Here is a 16,785-nt window from a genome sequence, read left to right as displayed (position 1 = left end):
ACACAAATATAGTCGAATGTGTTCAACATTTACAATGAAGTTTGTCCAACTTGCTATTTCTTCTTATGGCAATCATCTATCTCCTGTTAAATTGCAATTTTTTTGAAATGTTCGAGCCACTGGCCAGCCATTGTTGGTGCCATGTCCTGGGTCTAATCTTTTTGATCAAATATGATATATAGATTCTGTAAGATAGCTGGACGTGAAATTTTTCATACAGAGCCACCTATTCAACTTGGATATTGAGCTTCATTCTAAGCTTCCTCGTTTATCATCATTCTTTATCAGATTCATGGCACCCTGGAGATTCGTTCAGCAAGTTCAGCAACATCAAATCACCAGAGGCGGACTTCTTCTTGAGAAATATGATTTTGTTGGTGGCGCTGATTCTTGATAGTAGACTCGACAGCCAGGACCTGGTTGTTAGAAATCTTGTTTGCATATAACATACTTTTGACATATCATATTATGTTGACTGATGTACATGAAATGACATGTCATAACGTTATGATCTAACATGCTTTCGAACAACTGGGCAGGCAGTTCAGCGACATTTTTTGTGCACAGTACTACCGTAAGAAGGCAAGGTTCCCGGTGTGAACGAGTCTTTGGGAAAAACATCAATTCCCACCTAAGAATATGTCCAACTTGGCAGAGCGCTCTATCTAACTCAAATATTAGCTTGGCTATAACCTTATGATGTATCGAGCTACTCATTCATGTTATTACTAGTTGTATGGAATATGGATCTTCAATCATTCTGATATTTCTTCTTGCGCACACATTGTTACACAAGTTAATCAGTTCGGATATGACTGTAACCAAGTACACTAAGTTAACACTGGCTTTTATTTTAACATACTCCTGTAACCATTGATGATTATAATGTGGTATTTTCCAAATTCTGAATATCAAACTCAACATAAATCCGCCTTTCAGAATAGTAATGCTCGTTTCCATTTCTACCTTTAAAAAATTGCGTTAAATCGTAGGCTGCAGACGCTAAATCATAGAATTAACTTCAGATTAAAAAGATTTGCATCGAACATAAGGAAATGATTGATGACCCGGCAATTTGAAGATCGTTGGATGACATAGCTGCGACAGATCAAAGATTTCATCTTTCCTCTTTCCCAAGATGCATCTATTATGTCGAGATAAGAAAAATCTGCTTATTGGGTTGCTGTAAAAATGTTGCCTCAAAATTAGTTGGCATTAGATCAAGCTGATCTTTTTGTGATTTATGATATCACATGAGCTGGGTTCTTGTGTACATTCTGTTGAATGGGGAGAGAAAAAATATCAAGGAAGACCCGAATCTTATTGCCAGGTCCAGCCAGGTCTGTCTCATTTAACTTTTTAACTGCTGAGAGTATCTCCATGTGCAGTACCTCCCTGTTCAGTACACCATACAAGAATTCGCAGTACCTCACTTGCTTCATAAACAGTCAAAATCTTCCACTCAGCTGAGGTGTGCAACCAAGTTTTTCAAAGCCGGCAAATCAAGGTGGCACTATAGTGAAAATGATCTGAAGGGGTAGAGTAAGACCAATGGAGAGCCTAGGCTCTAGTTGGTCCAATTGTGGAGGAGATGCTGGGCATTCCCTAATCCTTTGTTACAGCATGACCAACTTCCTCTTCATGCCTTTTTCAGCGGTTAAATGCATCTCGCTGCTCTTTCCAGAGTGGTGCCAAATAGGCCCAGTGACTCCCAAATTTGAACGATTACCAACAAGTTTTATATGAATCACTTTCTCACCAACTTTGCACCTTTCTCTTTGCAGATTCCAAGACAGTTTTAGTTCAACGCAAACAGACTTTATTCCCTGATTGGAACAAAAGTTTTGATGCCCATTGCTATGAGGGCCGTGTCCTCACTTTGGAGGTTTTCCAACGGACGGAAAAATACACCACGGATTATGAGGTTGAGGCTCAGATTACGATTGAGGTCAAGACGATGGCCGAAAAATGCAAGAATGGTGGTACAGCGAATCTTTGGGTAAGTTTCTGAATTTATTTTGGTTGTGTGATTGGCATGTTGAACCCGCCTGGGAAGATGGTGCAGTAATTTGGCAAATGTTCATAAAGGGTTGTCCTCTGATCCTTTGTCATATTTATGTAGATTGATACCCCCTTTCCAGACACAGCAAACTCAGCATCATACAGACATGCATTGAGTCTTGTGCTTTGGTTAAAAAATGACCCATTCTCTGCTGTTTGAATCATCATACTGGATCCGTGACTTCTCATGAGCATTTTCCATTAGTGTCTCCTCCATTTTCATTTCCTGTCAAGTGAAATCTGTGAGCCTGTGGAGTCGCTTTCTTTATAGCTTTACAAATGATTCTTTTCCATTTCACTTCTCTGGAGTCTTTGAACGTCATGGTAGGCTATTTCAGTACACAATAGAAAACCCGCTGTTTCTATTAAAGTTGACTAATCCCAGCATTCTGGTTGTGACTTTGTCCCCAAAAGACAGATTTGGGACAGATTGAAATCAAAATTAATCGCCACATTGTCTATTTTCTTGCGACATAGCAATGTTAAGGATGATTTCTTATGTCGTTCCGTCACAAAAAAGAGGTTGTTGTGCTCTGCGAGCCCTATTGTCGATTGAACTGGCAGTAGCTTGATACATTTTACGGCCCACTTTTGTGGTATGATTCATGGGGGGATAAAGAGCCTTTAAGCTATTTTCGAGCTGCTTCAATCTGGGAGCTTTTTTCAGCGTTTGATGTACAGTTCACTTTGAAATACGGCAAATCAATGATGAAGACAACTAGGTTCTGGCTTTGGGAATATCATGAAATTCTCAAACAAAAGAACAAGTTTTAGACTAACTCCTTGAATGGAAGGTCTGTTATTGAGTTGGTGGTGAAAGCTTTAGGCATTTAGAAGTGAAGCTCTTATAAGTAAGTTTTTTCTGTGTTTGATGCTAACTTCACTCTGATGCTGAAGTATGGTCTAGCGTTGATGGCGAAAACCATTATGATATTAAGATATCCTTAATCCTTTTGACTAAATGTTCTTTTTGATTTGATTGGTGAACATTTTTGTACAATCTGTGGCCATTATACAGACCATAGCTTTGGCCAATAGTCCAGAGGTTACCATAGATTGCATTCGTGACTAAATAGCTATTCCTTTCATATCGCGATAATCTTGCATGCAGCTAAATTGGAAGATTTCCTAGAAAATAATCAATATCTATTCCTTTGAGGAAAGCTATTTCCTGCTTGGTGTCCTTGATCAAATTTGATTATTAGGAACAAGCTCAGTATGTTGAATAAACCAACTGCTTCAAGGGTTGTGGAGAAATTGTGGGACTGTGAAGAATTCACTTGTCGCAATGGTAATGTGAAGAAGTATAAGGCCGAAATTGTGGTAACGTGAAAATGTTTCCTTTCTAGCCTGGCGAACCATGCAGCTTTCTCCGCACCCAATCTTTCTACTTCACCAGTATTCTATTCGTCATGTCCCTTTATCATTTGATATGGCTGCCTCTGATGTTTCGTAATCTCGGAATAATGCCAATCTTTTCTTGTTCATTGCCGCTCAGAGATATGACTTAAAGGAGTATTTATGTTAGCAAAGGTGATATGATTACTTATTTTATACAATGTCACATATTGATATGTGGCCTTGGTCTATTCTGCTTCGTATTTTGAAGTGATGGAGACATATTGGCAAAGTGATTGTAAGCAATGGTACCATTTGATAAGGCTGTATCTACTATAGAGCACTAATCTTGGAATCATGCCAATCCCTTGTGATACATTGTAACAAGAGATGATGCTTAAAGGTGTCATGATTACTCTTTTCACCAGCATTGATGCTATAAGTATATACTTTGTCCTTGAAATAATTTGTTATTTTGGAACCGTGTGCAGAAATCGAAATGGCGTTTGGGTGCAAAGTAGGCTTGAGCTTTGGCATTTACTGCTGAAGCTATTCATCAGTTATTTAGTAATTGATACAGAATGACATGGTGAACATTGTTGAGTTGGTCTCTTCTTTCATATCAAGGTGTGTAATGTGTCTCAATGAAGTTTCCTGATGAATTTTCAATGATAAAGTAATCACTGTCACTTCGATTTTGTCATATCTTGTGTCTCGCAAACCTCACCATGTGATATATCAACACATGAGATATGTAATCCTCTGCCTTGCTAAACCATCATATTCATCTCTAACAACAGTCGCATCACGTGTCTAATTGCCTGCGACATGTGATAAAGCCATTCAGATGGTCTCCCTATCAGTGCTTTTGTTTGAGGTTTATCGGCAGAGTACATTCAGTATATCCCAGTCGCAGTTTCTTTAGAAATTTCTGATGACGAAGAACATTTTGTAGTTGTCTGTAGCCATGAGCAAGTCATCAAGATTATTTCACGTGTCAAATTGCCTGTGACATTTGATTAAGTTGCTTGTGGGGCTCCAGTTGCCGACAATGGATTCTTTGTCTGGCTTCCAGTTCCAGACAGTGCATTCTTACTTTGGCTCCTGGTTCCATACAAATCATCGTCTACAAAGTTTGTGAATTGACCAAGGAGATACTAAGTTACAGTGATCAGAAACTTCTTCTTCCAAGTTAGAGAAAGAACCCTGAATAAAAATGACATTTTAAATACCACCTTTGAGACCAATCGCGATTTCCTATCGATGCCTATACCTCATCTCCAGTAGTCTGGTGTCCAAAGTCTTGACGGATAGGTCCCCAGGGGACAGATATCCGCCACGAGCAACTGTAATTGGGTACCTAATAGTCTTACTGATCACTCCGGCACTGAGTTACTTCCCGCTACCTTTGTACTTGATTAATTTTGTTTCTGATGGCTGTGGTATGGACACGATAGAGATGGCTTTTTCATGATTCTGGAAAGAGCGGTTTTGGTTTGAAATCTGTAGGGCTTTCAGCCCGTGACTTTCTGCAGGTCTCGGAACCTGAGCCTGAACTTCATCTTCTGCGCTACTGATCCTTTTGCAATCTACACATCAACAAGGAATGTTTGACAAATATCAAAACGAAAAATCGTCAGCAGAAACATTTGGAACCTTTGTTGTCTCTGTGTTGGTATTTGTAAAAAGAGGAGGATAAAGTCAAACAAAGAGCAAGAATGCTTGGTAACATTTGAGTCAAAGAATATACAGATCTGCTTGATGCACTTTGAGATAGGCTCATCAGTTTGGTTTCTGAGTCAGCTTGGTTTCTGAATCAGCTTCTGAAGCAAAGCTCAAAAACCAATGTTGTTTGCCTGTACACGACAAAACTCATCAGGAGATACTTGATCATTGTTGATTGTCGATGTTGCTTCCTAATCAAGATGCTGCCTGAGACCCCAGAGGCAACCTGTCACCTATAAATTGTCCTTTCTTACTCGGCAAAAGTACATCGAGAATCGATGTTGTCCGAACTGTTGGTGAAATCAGATATTTGAAGAAATTGCCAAAGGTCAGTTTAGCAATTGACCTATTGGAAATTTCTTCCGCTACCTCTTGCTGGACGCTTACCATACAAGTTTCTCTGGGAATTAGACATGTTAGACGTTTGTTGGTGTGGCGAGTTTGGGGATTGACATTTGAGAGGTCCTTTCTTTGGGCTTTGAACAAAAGTAAATACAGCACCCTTAAGCTTACTGGCAGTGTTTTCTCTCTCCTCAGTTGAATATATAAAAAAACAGGTATACTCTATTATCCTTCTTGATAAGTTTCACCCTATCCTCCTTTCCTCATCAGAAACCGACAGATTTTATTTACATTAGTTGATGGCAATCATTTTGAGTTGTTAATAGTGTCTCTTGGTTTTGTTCCCTGCCGCTGGCAAGTTGATGTCAAAGCTTTTTGTCGCGTGGGAAAGCTCATCAATAAAAGTAATTACTTACTAATGTATACTGCCATAAGGGAATCGTCCTTGAGGAGGCAAAGTTTTTTGTGTACAATTGTTCACATGTCGCAGACTGATAATCAGAGATAAACATGGTTGTAGTGCACTTACTAGACATGCAATCATGATGAAAATTGGCATGTATAGTTTAAGACCTTGGGCAGCTATATTGTTGGGGGTATAGAATGAAGTTCTTTCGGTGAAATACTCCCCTCCACAACAAAATTTCGCTTAATAAACCTCTGGTGCTCGTGGTGTTATTTAAGAAAGCCCCACAGAGCTCATCTTGCATGTCAGTTCTTCAATTTTAAACTCTTTTTAAAAATGGATTAAAAAGTCCTTAAAGTTGTCTTTCTTTAATTCTTTATCATGTCTCGTGTCATCTTTTCAAAAGATTTTATGTGTCGGTAATCCCTTTTCAATTCTGATGTGTTTTTTCGGTAATGATTGGTGTTATTTGATTATGGAATTGGTTATTTTTCATCCCTGGCTGGAATATTGGGTAATATTTGTTACATAGCGTTTCCCTTGCCTGCATGATGACAGAGCCAATGTAATTAATACAACCTGAATCAATAAAAAACCTTTTTGTGATAATGACCATCAGCCAGTCACGTTACCCGCCGAATGGTTTTTTTTCATAAGGCTGATCACCACACTAATGTCATGGACATGTCCAGATATTTTTCGGGATGTATAGCTCCTGGATACGTCTGATTAAGACACACTCACATTGACTGCGGATGTCGCCTGGCAATAGATGATGACACTCGATATAAACGAACCACTGGTGTATAAACCTAAAGATCTTTGAACAGACATCGAAAAGAATAGCCTCGCACATATCATGTCCAGGCACGCTATTTGAAGAAGAATACAGAAGCAATTGTTGCTTCTAAAACCCTTTTACCATGTTTACTGTGTCAATAGATGTGAGGATGTACAAGGAAAAACCAGAAAAGGCCATCTCCAGTGGCAACTGTCTGAAAACTTTCATTTCTTTTTCACATTCCCCTAAAAAAAGAGATGTAATTTCTCGGAGCGCTGCACTCGCGTGTTAGGTGTCGTTTTTAGATGACATTTCATCTTACTCTGGGGATCCTTCCTAAAAATTTGGTTCAATTTGAATCTGATCCCGAATGACATAAGAAAACTTCCTTTGCATTAGTTTGTTCAAACTGATTATCACCCGAATGAGGCTTGTCCCATGAGGTGTTGACTAAGCAACCTGGCTTTCTTTGTAGATTAGAGGGGAATGGTCTTTTTTTCGTGATATCAAGATTGGTTTAGAATTCCTTTCTGGCATTGGTAAACCCTATACCCCATCTTCGTCTTGTTGATTTCTTTTCCTCAATTGGATGGGATGATTTAAAGCCACCTGATTAACTAACATTACGTGATATGCAAACAAATCATCGTAAATTTTATTCCTATTCACGGGATTCTGAATACAGAGCAAATTTTGCTGTTTACCATCAAAACTCCCATTTAGAATTCAATCAGAAATAAAATTTTCTGATGCGGATAAACACAAGCAGTTTGCAAACATGAATTAATTGCCCAAACATGTAATTATCATAGTTCAACTCTTGTATGATGGCTGGCATATAGCTAAGGAAAACGTACTTTTCAATTGGCAAGAATATGCAGTTCTGATTCGAGTTGGAATCTGTGTTATTTTCTCAGTTTGGAGTAGCCCTTTGTTTGTTAGTATCAATTTTTTTTCATGGCAGGATAAGATGGGACTACCCGTTTCTGTTGGCCAGCTACTTTCAGTTAAAAAGATCAGGTTTTTGAGACCGATAGACTTCTGATTACCTGACATATCGGTGTTCCACGTCATCAGACACAAGTCGCCTTGACTAGATTTTGCCACTATCTTCTCCTTCGGTAACAAAACAAACTGGGCCAGAGTGGCACACAGCAAACACTATCAACAGAACTGCTGAAGAAGAACTGCTTAACTTTGAACATAGCAGAATATTGTTGTCAACCCCCTGTTTGCACTGAATGCAGGAGATATGGGGCGTCAGGAAACTATATTTGCATGGAGCAATCCCATGAATATTCCCAAGTTGGGTATCAAAATTGCAACTGAGGCTGTTTATAGTCTTTTCCTGCCTCGAACCCACGATACGAAGGATGTTATTATCCCCAAGAGATCAGTTTCATCCAGTAGAATTGCTGATTATGATGTAGATTTAGTGCTAACTACTACATTTCCTACAACCACTTCATCTTCATGGCAACTTATTTATCACATATCGGTACATGTTCTTCATCAGTTTTGACTCATCGTAAAGTTGACACGAGAGCTCCGCATAGATAGTGTTGCTTCTAAACTTCCACCACCATCCAACCCCCCATTTCGTCATCCATTTCTATGTGCTTTTCCTGGAGGGGTTGGACATGAAGCTATCAAGCAATAGAAATCTGCTGGAAATCTTTTGATGGAGATTATAGTGTTACAATCTCCACTCCATCTTTGCTTGCTTCTCTCAGGAAATCACTGTCACTAGATTAGCATCATAATCTCCATTCTACATGTTCTGAGGCTGTGGTACCTGTCCAAATATTCTGGTTGAAAACAGGATCCTTTCGTTTGCCATGGGTACATGAATATTTTAGCCCTAGTGAAGTCCTCTTGTCAAATTAATCATTGAGATCTTCGTGAGATGGTGATCATGTGTGAAGATAAGAAGGAGCCTTGTGGAGGCAATGGTGATAAATAGCAAATTAGTTTATGTTTCAGCTAGGTATGAGACAAGAATTTGGTGTGCTTCAATGACGGGGGGGGGGGGGGGCGCTCTCTGGTGGTGTGTGTGTTGCTTCATAATTTGAACATTATTGGTCTGGCGACTTAAACTTTGCTCAGAGAAAAATTGCAATTTTGTCTTTTTATCTTTCAGTTGGACATGAAGCCCTCAGGGAGATTGCAGATCCATGTCAGGTACTTCTCTGAACAAGAAGGTAAGATTACATCATGTTAACCCCTTATGAGCAGTGGTTATGTTTCAAACAAACTTGACCCCTCAATAAGGAAAGAAGATCAGTAGTTTTTGCTGTGTGCATGTTTCCGGTTTGATTTAAATGTGCACATTTCTGTTTGTTGATATAACAGTTTTGTTGTAAGCATGTTTTTTGTCCCAGCTGTATACTGTACAATAGAACCTCTCTACTAAAGACACTCTCCGATGCCTAAAAATAATTATGGAAAAAAAATCAAGGAACAGATTTCTTTCAGATAAATTGGGTCAAGATAATTTCTGTCAGAAGATGACACTTGAGAGTTTAATGGAATAATTTCAAACCGTGTTCCGGCTTATCATGAAGCTCAGATGCCATACGTCGAGGAAAAGCATTCAATATTGTTACAGGGGACGTCTAAATTATTCTTCAATATTGGCTCTGGGCTGAAGTTGATAAGAGCTGTCTAGTGCATTACGACCTTGGGGAGGATTCGTTGAATTCATTTGGAGGTGAAGTGAATTCACTGTTTGTCTGAACCAGTAGACCTTGCTGGTAGAGGTGATGGAAATTTCACATCGAAATTTTTGTTTTTTCGAAGAGGAATCAAACCTTATAAATAAGGCATGTGCTGAGCATGCTTAACTTCAGCAGGTCAACATGCTTTATAATATTAGGTAAACAATGGCTAAAATCCTGAAGTGGTAATCATCTTACTGTCATGAAAAGAATATTAGCATGACCTCTGTCGTGAAAACATGTCATGTGGGCTCAGTCTTCAACGCCAGCCCGTTAACTTTGCCAACAAGAAAGTAGCCTTCTTTCCGGCATCGTATGCAACTGATGGGTTTAAAATCCAGTAAAGGTCAAAAGATGATCCTTGCGGCCTAGCCTCGTGAGGGATTTTACACTGAGTTCTTCACCAGGTGTGTCAGACAGCTCTGCAGGGCGCTCTCCCCGTTGATCCAGTGGAGTTCATTCCGTAGGAGGGCTTTGTCAGCTCCACACGAACTCCATCAAGTATAATCCCTCCAATCTAAGTGGCAGTGTTCTGAAAATGATTAATTAAGAATGATATTTCAGCTAAAATTCAGACACAATGCCTTTACTAGAATTTCGTTTAAATGAATGCCAACAAAAATGTTCATGTCATGAGCTCCGGGAATATGACGAAGTGTAATCACAGAAATTGGATTAGAAATCTGTCTCATTTTGTCAAAAAGTTTAAATTTGTGAAGTGAGGCAAAGATCAATAAAAAATAAAACATTGGCTGCCAATATCCCATCAAGATATCTTGATTTTAGATTCCTTGGGAAGTTACCATTGATTCATAAATTGAATTAAGATTTTGAACAATTTTTAGATTACCCAGGTCCCAAAAAAATATACTTTCAGAAAAAAAAGAATTCTGACTGGTTTTTCAAACGCTTGTCAAGGAAGTGATTAATTTGAGTGAGAAAATTTTCTTAGTGCAATTTTGATTGACTGCCAGATTTAATAAAAGTTTTATCAGAAGTAAAGATATTGTCAGTTTTTATGATAAAATTTCTTATCTGATGACAACTTCATATGCTTAAAAAGCTGTTTAAATACAATTTTTAAAAGAGATAAGGGACTGAAATTATCATATATGATAACAACCGATCAAATTATGCTTTTCTCAGAATGTCGTTGATTTCTGTTGCCCTTAACTCTTTCTATGCTAAGGACACGTTGTACCATCCCTTATGTCTATCTGGCAACCTTGATAATTTGCCATCACCAAACGCTAACACTGTCTCTAATCAATGTGACATTTCCAACCAAACACCTACTCTGATGTCTGTTTAAGATCAGCCATCAATACGCCTATTGTCGTCACCGGCTTGCTTCCGGAAGCCACATCCCTCAGGGATAATGCATGTTGCCGCTAATCAGTCCCCAAAGGCAACTGTCATTTTGTTTCCTGGTTTACGGGAGACCTGATCGGTGCCCGGTTCACCAAGTTTCGTTTTGTCACAGGTGTGCACTAACACTGGTATTAACTTAACTTTACGTTAAGTCTTATGGACTTACTGAAGGAGATAAAGTCAAGTTGATGCCAGCGTTAGTGACAGGACTTGCTCTGAACAACTAAGCCCTGGATTTTATGGGTTGTAGTAAAAATGAAATTGGTTGGTTGGTTGAAAATGACACCACATTTCACTTATTTCTCAAATAAAAATTACGTTTTTCGGACTCCCCTATATCATCAAATTCAGGAGGTTTGTCCTGTAAACCAACAAATATAAACCATGTGGCTTAATCATCTATAGTTGCAGCCAACAGAAATAGACGCCGTGTGGCAGGTAAGGGTTGGGTTTTATACCCAACCGAGGGGTAACGTCTCTTTTACCCATGGAAACATCCCTGTATTTTATCACCTTGACATTTCTGCTGCCAAGGAAAAAAGGTTAAAGGGGGGACTAAGGACAGAAGATAGGGGATTTTGTGAAAATGAACAAGGTCTATTTTGACCTAATGAAAAAAGTAAATATTCCTTCCACTCAAGATCTGAAATATAGAAAATGTCATATTTTTATCGTTCCTTGGCAGCAGACTCTATTTTCTTTAGCTTACTCCATTTTGCCAGCAGGTTCATTCCAACCTCTCCCTTTATCCCAAGGTACTGCCGTTGCCAAAACATTGATGAAGACGTCATGACCAATACAGCTAACCCCATTCTACAGGATTTATAGTTGACTATAAAATGTGTTAATGCTCGAATTTGAAAACAAATGAAATTTTGAACTTTTGAGACTGTTTGAAATTCTCTGTCTTGAAATGTTAGCCCTCGTCCCAGACCTGTACACTTCAACCTCATCCTAATGTTATCTTTTTCCACAGAATTAGTTGACCGTATAAGAAAACCAAGTGCAGCTGTCTGTACACTTCCTAAAGGTCGGTTGAAGCTGGCTAGTAAATTTGACACTAGTAGGATACACAGCGTCACTGCATGGGGCATGGGTATTACCAAGATGTTGGTCTGTTTGCTGATGTCCACTCCCGAATCCTTACCCAACCCTCCCCCAGAACAATGCAAGACAAGTCCATGATCTGGTAATACCTATAGAATATGATAACAGATGCTAATTTTGAACATAACTGATGCAGCAGCTTTACATTACTTATATAAGTGGACAGGCTAACAATTCTCATATGGAAATACTTGGAAAATTCAAATTTTGACAAGCTTAACTTGTTTCAACTATTCTTCTAGAGAAAACAAGTGCATCAGGTCAGCACAGAAGAACTGTCTTTGTTGAAGGTAGTGTGAAGCAATAATTGTACTCCAGATGCCAATTGTAATGCGGCTATGACCAAATTTTCCTTGACTTTGCCGATGGGAATTCCGAACAGGTCGAGTTCTGGAAAGTGGTGTCCGCATCAAGTGGTGTCTAGAGGATGAATGGACCTATCTATCTCACAGGTCTGACTTCTGAGTCACATTAACTAACTGTTCAATAATTGTAGATTGTGCAATATTCTTAACGCTGTCATAGATTTCAAAACCCCAATCCAAGATGTCTTTTATAAAACTCCAGTGATTTACCTAAACCCTTTAGACCCTAGAAATATCAAAATGATCATCTGTATTTTACCCAATTTGAATTATTTTGTTGAATTTTGTCAAAATGTCATCTGGATACCAAACGTTTGTCAAGAGAGCCAGATACAAAAGGTGGTAGGATATATACCCCATTGATGTCAGACCACCCTAGGTCACCCCTCCAGCTAACCTGGCATTGAAGCAAACAGGGCAAGATAGGGTGATCTGGGATTCCAGTTCCACTTCTAGTAGGACAACCAGTGATATATGAGACTCGTTCAGGTCGTAGCCTACTGGTACCTACTAATGCAGACATCACGATGCACAATGAACCAGCTACAAGTTGTCATGGTGGCGATCAAGGACTGACATGCTAACTGTACTTGAGCCTCCCCTCATAGGCGGCTACTGGAGTCTTTGAGGGTTATATCAGTTATAACATATACCATCTGTCATCCCCCTCTGACTTAAATTGCAGAGTCTTCAAATAATGGCAAACAAGCCAAAGGTCAACAGCAGCATGATAAATTAGGTAAAGATAGTAGACTACTACACCACCCTTGCAATTTGCCGATCACCCGTGCTAAAAAGCAACCCAGTGTGATAGGTCACCCCTGAGGTCCATGGTTCAGTTCCTCCCCAAACCATCCTTTATATGTGATGTAGGATGTGAGTCTCTCTGAGAGTGTACATGTACATGAAGTTTGCCTTCAGGGTCTCTGGTTTTCTCCTACCTTCCCTTACAAATCTCCCACTCTCTGTGTGATTGAGAGCGGTGACTCTCTCTGACAGCTTAGGTTCCCTCCGGGGCCTCTGGTTTCCTCCTTCATTTCAATACATCAATCAAGTAGTTTTCGACGTCTCTCTCTGCTGGCAACTTGATGGCATATGAGGCGTTGAGTTTTACCATCCGACAATCACATGATCGATATTGTTCAAAAAGAGATTTTAATGTCCCAGTTGACACTTGTTCTCAACTCCATGCCAGTATTAGATTTCGAGAAAGGCTACCCGCCAATTAGCAAAGTGAAAGCAGTTGCCATGGAAAATATCTTGGATTCTGTTGGGTTAATTAATCTATTCAAGTGATCAGTTTTGATTCACCACCTCATCATTTAAGATCTCACTGACATTCAGGGTACATCATTAGTAAAGTACTTTCGAGAGACATCATTTATCAAGTCTTGATGTGGGTTGATGTATGATTGTAATTTCTTCCCGCTGAGGGTGATGAACGTTCCCTAGTAAAGCTTTCATCTAAATTGGTCTTTGGCGGGAACTGAAAGGATCATTAGGAAGAATTTATTGATTCAACCTGCAAGTATATGTGCTGTTAGGGAGGCATCTATTTTGATTCACCCTATCAGTGTTAACCCTCTTTCTACCAAGCCAGATCGAGTGTCCCTGCTCCTGGACCCTGACCCTTCAGTCCTTTTAAGCACATCCCAGTGTCCTAAAATTTCCATTCCACCTCCTGTCTATACTCTAACCAGTCTAATTAGATAAATTAATAAATATTTTCAGATTTTCAGCAACATTTAGCGACATACTCTACATTCGCTGATCTAAGACCATTCCAGAATATTCAAGTTAGGGCCCAAAACGAGCACATATAGTTGGATGCCATTCAATTTGTATAGACAATGGGATGGTGACACCAATTTTTCTGATGAGCATGACCTCATGTTTCGGCTAGGCCTTTTCGACTGCGTAGTTGATAAAGTCTTAGATTGGTGAAACTAGAGTGTTTCCATCATAACACACTTCATCGCTTTTCCCATGCTTTGTAGTTTGATACCTTCTTTATTGCAGAGCTTGATAAGTCCATGCACCACTTGTCAGTTGGTGGGCCTGACCCCTTTAGTCAGGAAAGAGCCCGCTCTCCACGCCCTGGGGCAGGTTTGGGTGAGTGAACCCCAGGGAGTCATTCCTGCCTTTGCATCATCAATAACCCTAATCCTTGAATCCCTAAATCCTTTACACCACTAACAACATAATTTTTCTCTCGGTCAGCTCATGTTAAAAATCTAACCTTATTATATCTTACTCAAAACAATTCGGTTAAATAGCGAAGCAACAACTTCCGTCATTGATGGAAACATTGAAAAATCTTTCTGTTTTGTCAGATGTTAGTTGGAATTTCAAAACATGAGCCGACTCCTAAAAGCTTAATTCAAATAATAACCTCAGTAAGCCAAGTATTCTCTTCATTGTAGGAAAATAGTTATCCAATTAGATCATTGGTGGTGGTTTTTGTAACTTAAACATATTCAGTGTCTTCTGTGGTTTCAGGTTAATGGAAAGTGTTTTGTAGTAAACGCTATTTCAAATGTTGTTGACAGTTTTAAATTTGGCTTTCTCATGCATCGTCCTTTGTCATGACCTCCTTTTGTCAAATACCTGATAGTAATTTCATTCCTGACATGTTTGACCTTGATGACCATTGTCTTGAAGGTCAATAGTTGGCTTCATTTCGTCATTACCTTCGGTCAAGGTCACCAATGCTGCATTTCTTATTCATTTACAGTTGCTATTTTGTTGTGACCTTTATCTATGTTGTCTTGAAGGTCAAGTTAATAAACCGAAATCACCAGTTCATCCCACGACCTTGAGATTTGCGCAAAGGTCACATTTTTCCAACTTTCTTGTATTAATACCATTTTTGTTTTTACAGAACACCAAGGTTCCTTCGAACCGGACAAGGTCAACACTGGTGGAATAACTCGTCGGTTCGCCATCAAACAACCTAAAATCCATGAGGTCCAAGGGCACAAATTCATCGCCAAGTTCTTTATGGAACCAGTATTCTGTTCATTCTGTGGTGACTTTATGTGGTAAGTTCATATTTACATGTAGCTGTAGGGCTTGTGGTTGAACAAAAGTTTGCGACCTCGAACTACATACTGCAGACCTCAAATTACCTCCAGTATGGTCAGCCTTTTCGGCCTATCCTAACCATTTTGATGACACAACCATAGACCGCTGAGTCAGTCTCAATTCATTTAACATGGCTTTCCGACACTTATCCTGGTCAATCAGAGGAACCCCTTTAGAAACATATGCCAGTCTTGATCGATCGTGGCTTGCTTACACAGATGGACTTCGACTAATACACCAATCTTCCCTCATGAGACCAACCATTATGAGAATCGTTGGTTGAGTAAGCTGTACAGTTCATAGAATGAGCAGCGCGGCGTTAAGAGTATCGTGGATTGTCCATGATGGCGTACCGTAAGTCCATTTTGATGAAAATGGCAAGGAATCTATTAGCGGTAGACGCAGGACGCGGAGTGTCTTTATTTGAACTAGCTTATGGGTTGTTTAGCGACTTGGTTCTGTTACACTTCTGACATGTCTGATCAGAACACATCTGCTGAAGGCTCCATCAAGGATAACAGTGGATTGTGTTTCTTTTTGCGTGTTTGCCGTAGGAAAATAGGAGCTTCTCTGTTAGCCTATGCAGATGAAGCCACTGTCAAACTGATTAAGGCTAATTACCCACTCTGTTGTGTTTGCACAGGGTGACCATTAGTCGGTTGTCAATAACTAGATGAACGTTATGCAGAAGGGCCAATTAAGGAAGGAAATGTAGTCAGTAGCTACCGCGCTATCCATGTGTGAGAGGGGCCAAGGCACCCCTAGCGTTGCCATGGTAAGCTCAGTGACCCTCCGCTATTCTGTCATTAGAAGTAAATTCAGGTCGTTGGCTATCATCCCATGGGTGATAGAACATCTCATTCTTTATTAATGAAATACAAAGGGCTTCCTACAGAATAGTAATTCGGAGAAGCTGGACCGATGATGGCTTTGGCAGAGGCTACGGATAGTTTGATCAGTAAAAACCACTGGACTATTAAGTAATAATTGGTACAGAATAGAAACAGTGTAGCAAGTATAGACCTATCATTATTTGACAGGAGTACAATGCACTATAGTTTCCATGGTTAACTGTGTTAACCTGTGTCTTCGAAGTACATTCACACAGTTGGCTATCATCCCATAGGTGAGCAAACTTGTCTTGTTAATTGATGAATTTGTCCTCCAGAATACAAATTGGTGGGAGTATCACCAATGATGACTAAGTGAATTCAGTCACTTCTGCGAAAAAACACGTGTCTGTGACCTCTCCTTTTTCGTCAAGAAGAGGTCGGTAGACATAGTAAGAACCCTTGAAGAGGCTGATCCTTGTCATGTACAGGGACGTACGCTTTTTAAACTGCTGATATATATGTCCTATCATGGTATTGTCTTGCCAGAGGAGTTATTGAGCTCATCACTGACAAATGAGAGACATTTTTATTGATGGACGCAACAATGATTGTTGCAGTCTCAATCCAAATCTCTCATCTGTTTGGTGCTTCAAAT

The 16,785-nt window shown here is 39.6% G+C and overlaps 1 protein-coding gene across 14 annotated transcripts in view; it reads left to right on the top strand.

Annotated features, from left to right (window-relative positions):
* Positions 1-16,785, top strand: part of LOC135491705 (protein kinase C delta type-like) — a 65,259-nt gene that overhangs the window by 27,765 nt on the left and 20,709 nt on the right. For 10 of the 14 annotated variants that reach the window (XM_064777731.1, XM_064777730.1, XM_064777729.1 and 7 more), the window contains exons 3-6: positions 1,785-1,999; positions 8,794-8,854; positions 14,233-14,325; positions 15,095-15,254. In XM_064777731.1, coding sequence (XP_064633801.1) covers positions 1,785-1,999; positions 8,794-8,854; positions 14,233-14,325; positions 15,095-15,254 — 529 coding nt within the window. Of the gene's footprint in view, positions 1-1,784; positions 2,000-8,793; positions 8,855-11,717; positions 11,772-12,090; positions 12,139-12,898; positions 12,953-14,232; positions 14,326-15,094; positions 15,255-16,785 lie in introns of all 14 variants that reach the window. The other 4 variants (XM_064777733.1, XM_064777735.1, XM_064777732.1 and 1 more) reach the window with 4 other exon arrangements.

Source organism: Lineus longissimus, chromosome 7 (genome assembly GCF_910592395.1).
Source record: "Lineus longissimus chromosome 7, tnLinLong1.2, whole genome shotgun sequence".
Taxonomy (NCBI): domain Eukaryota; kingdom Metazoa; phylum Nemertea; class Pilidiophora; order Heteronemertea; family Lineidae; genus Lineus; species Lineus longissimus.
Note: the sequence above shows the minus strand (reverse complement) of the source record. Positions and strands in the feature narration are given on the sequence as shown.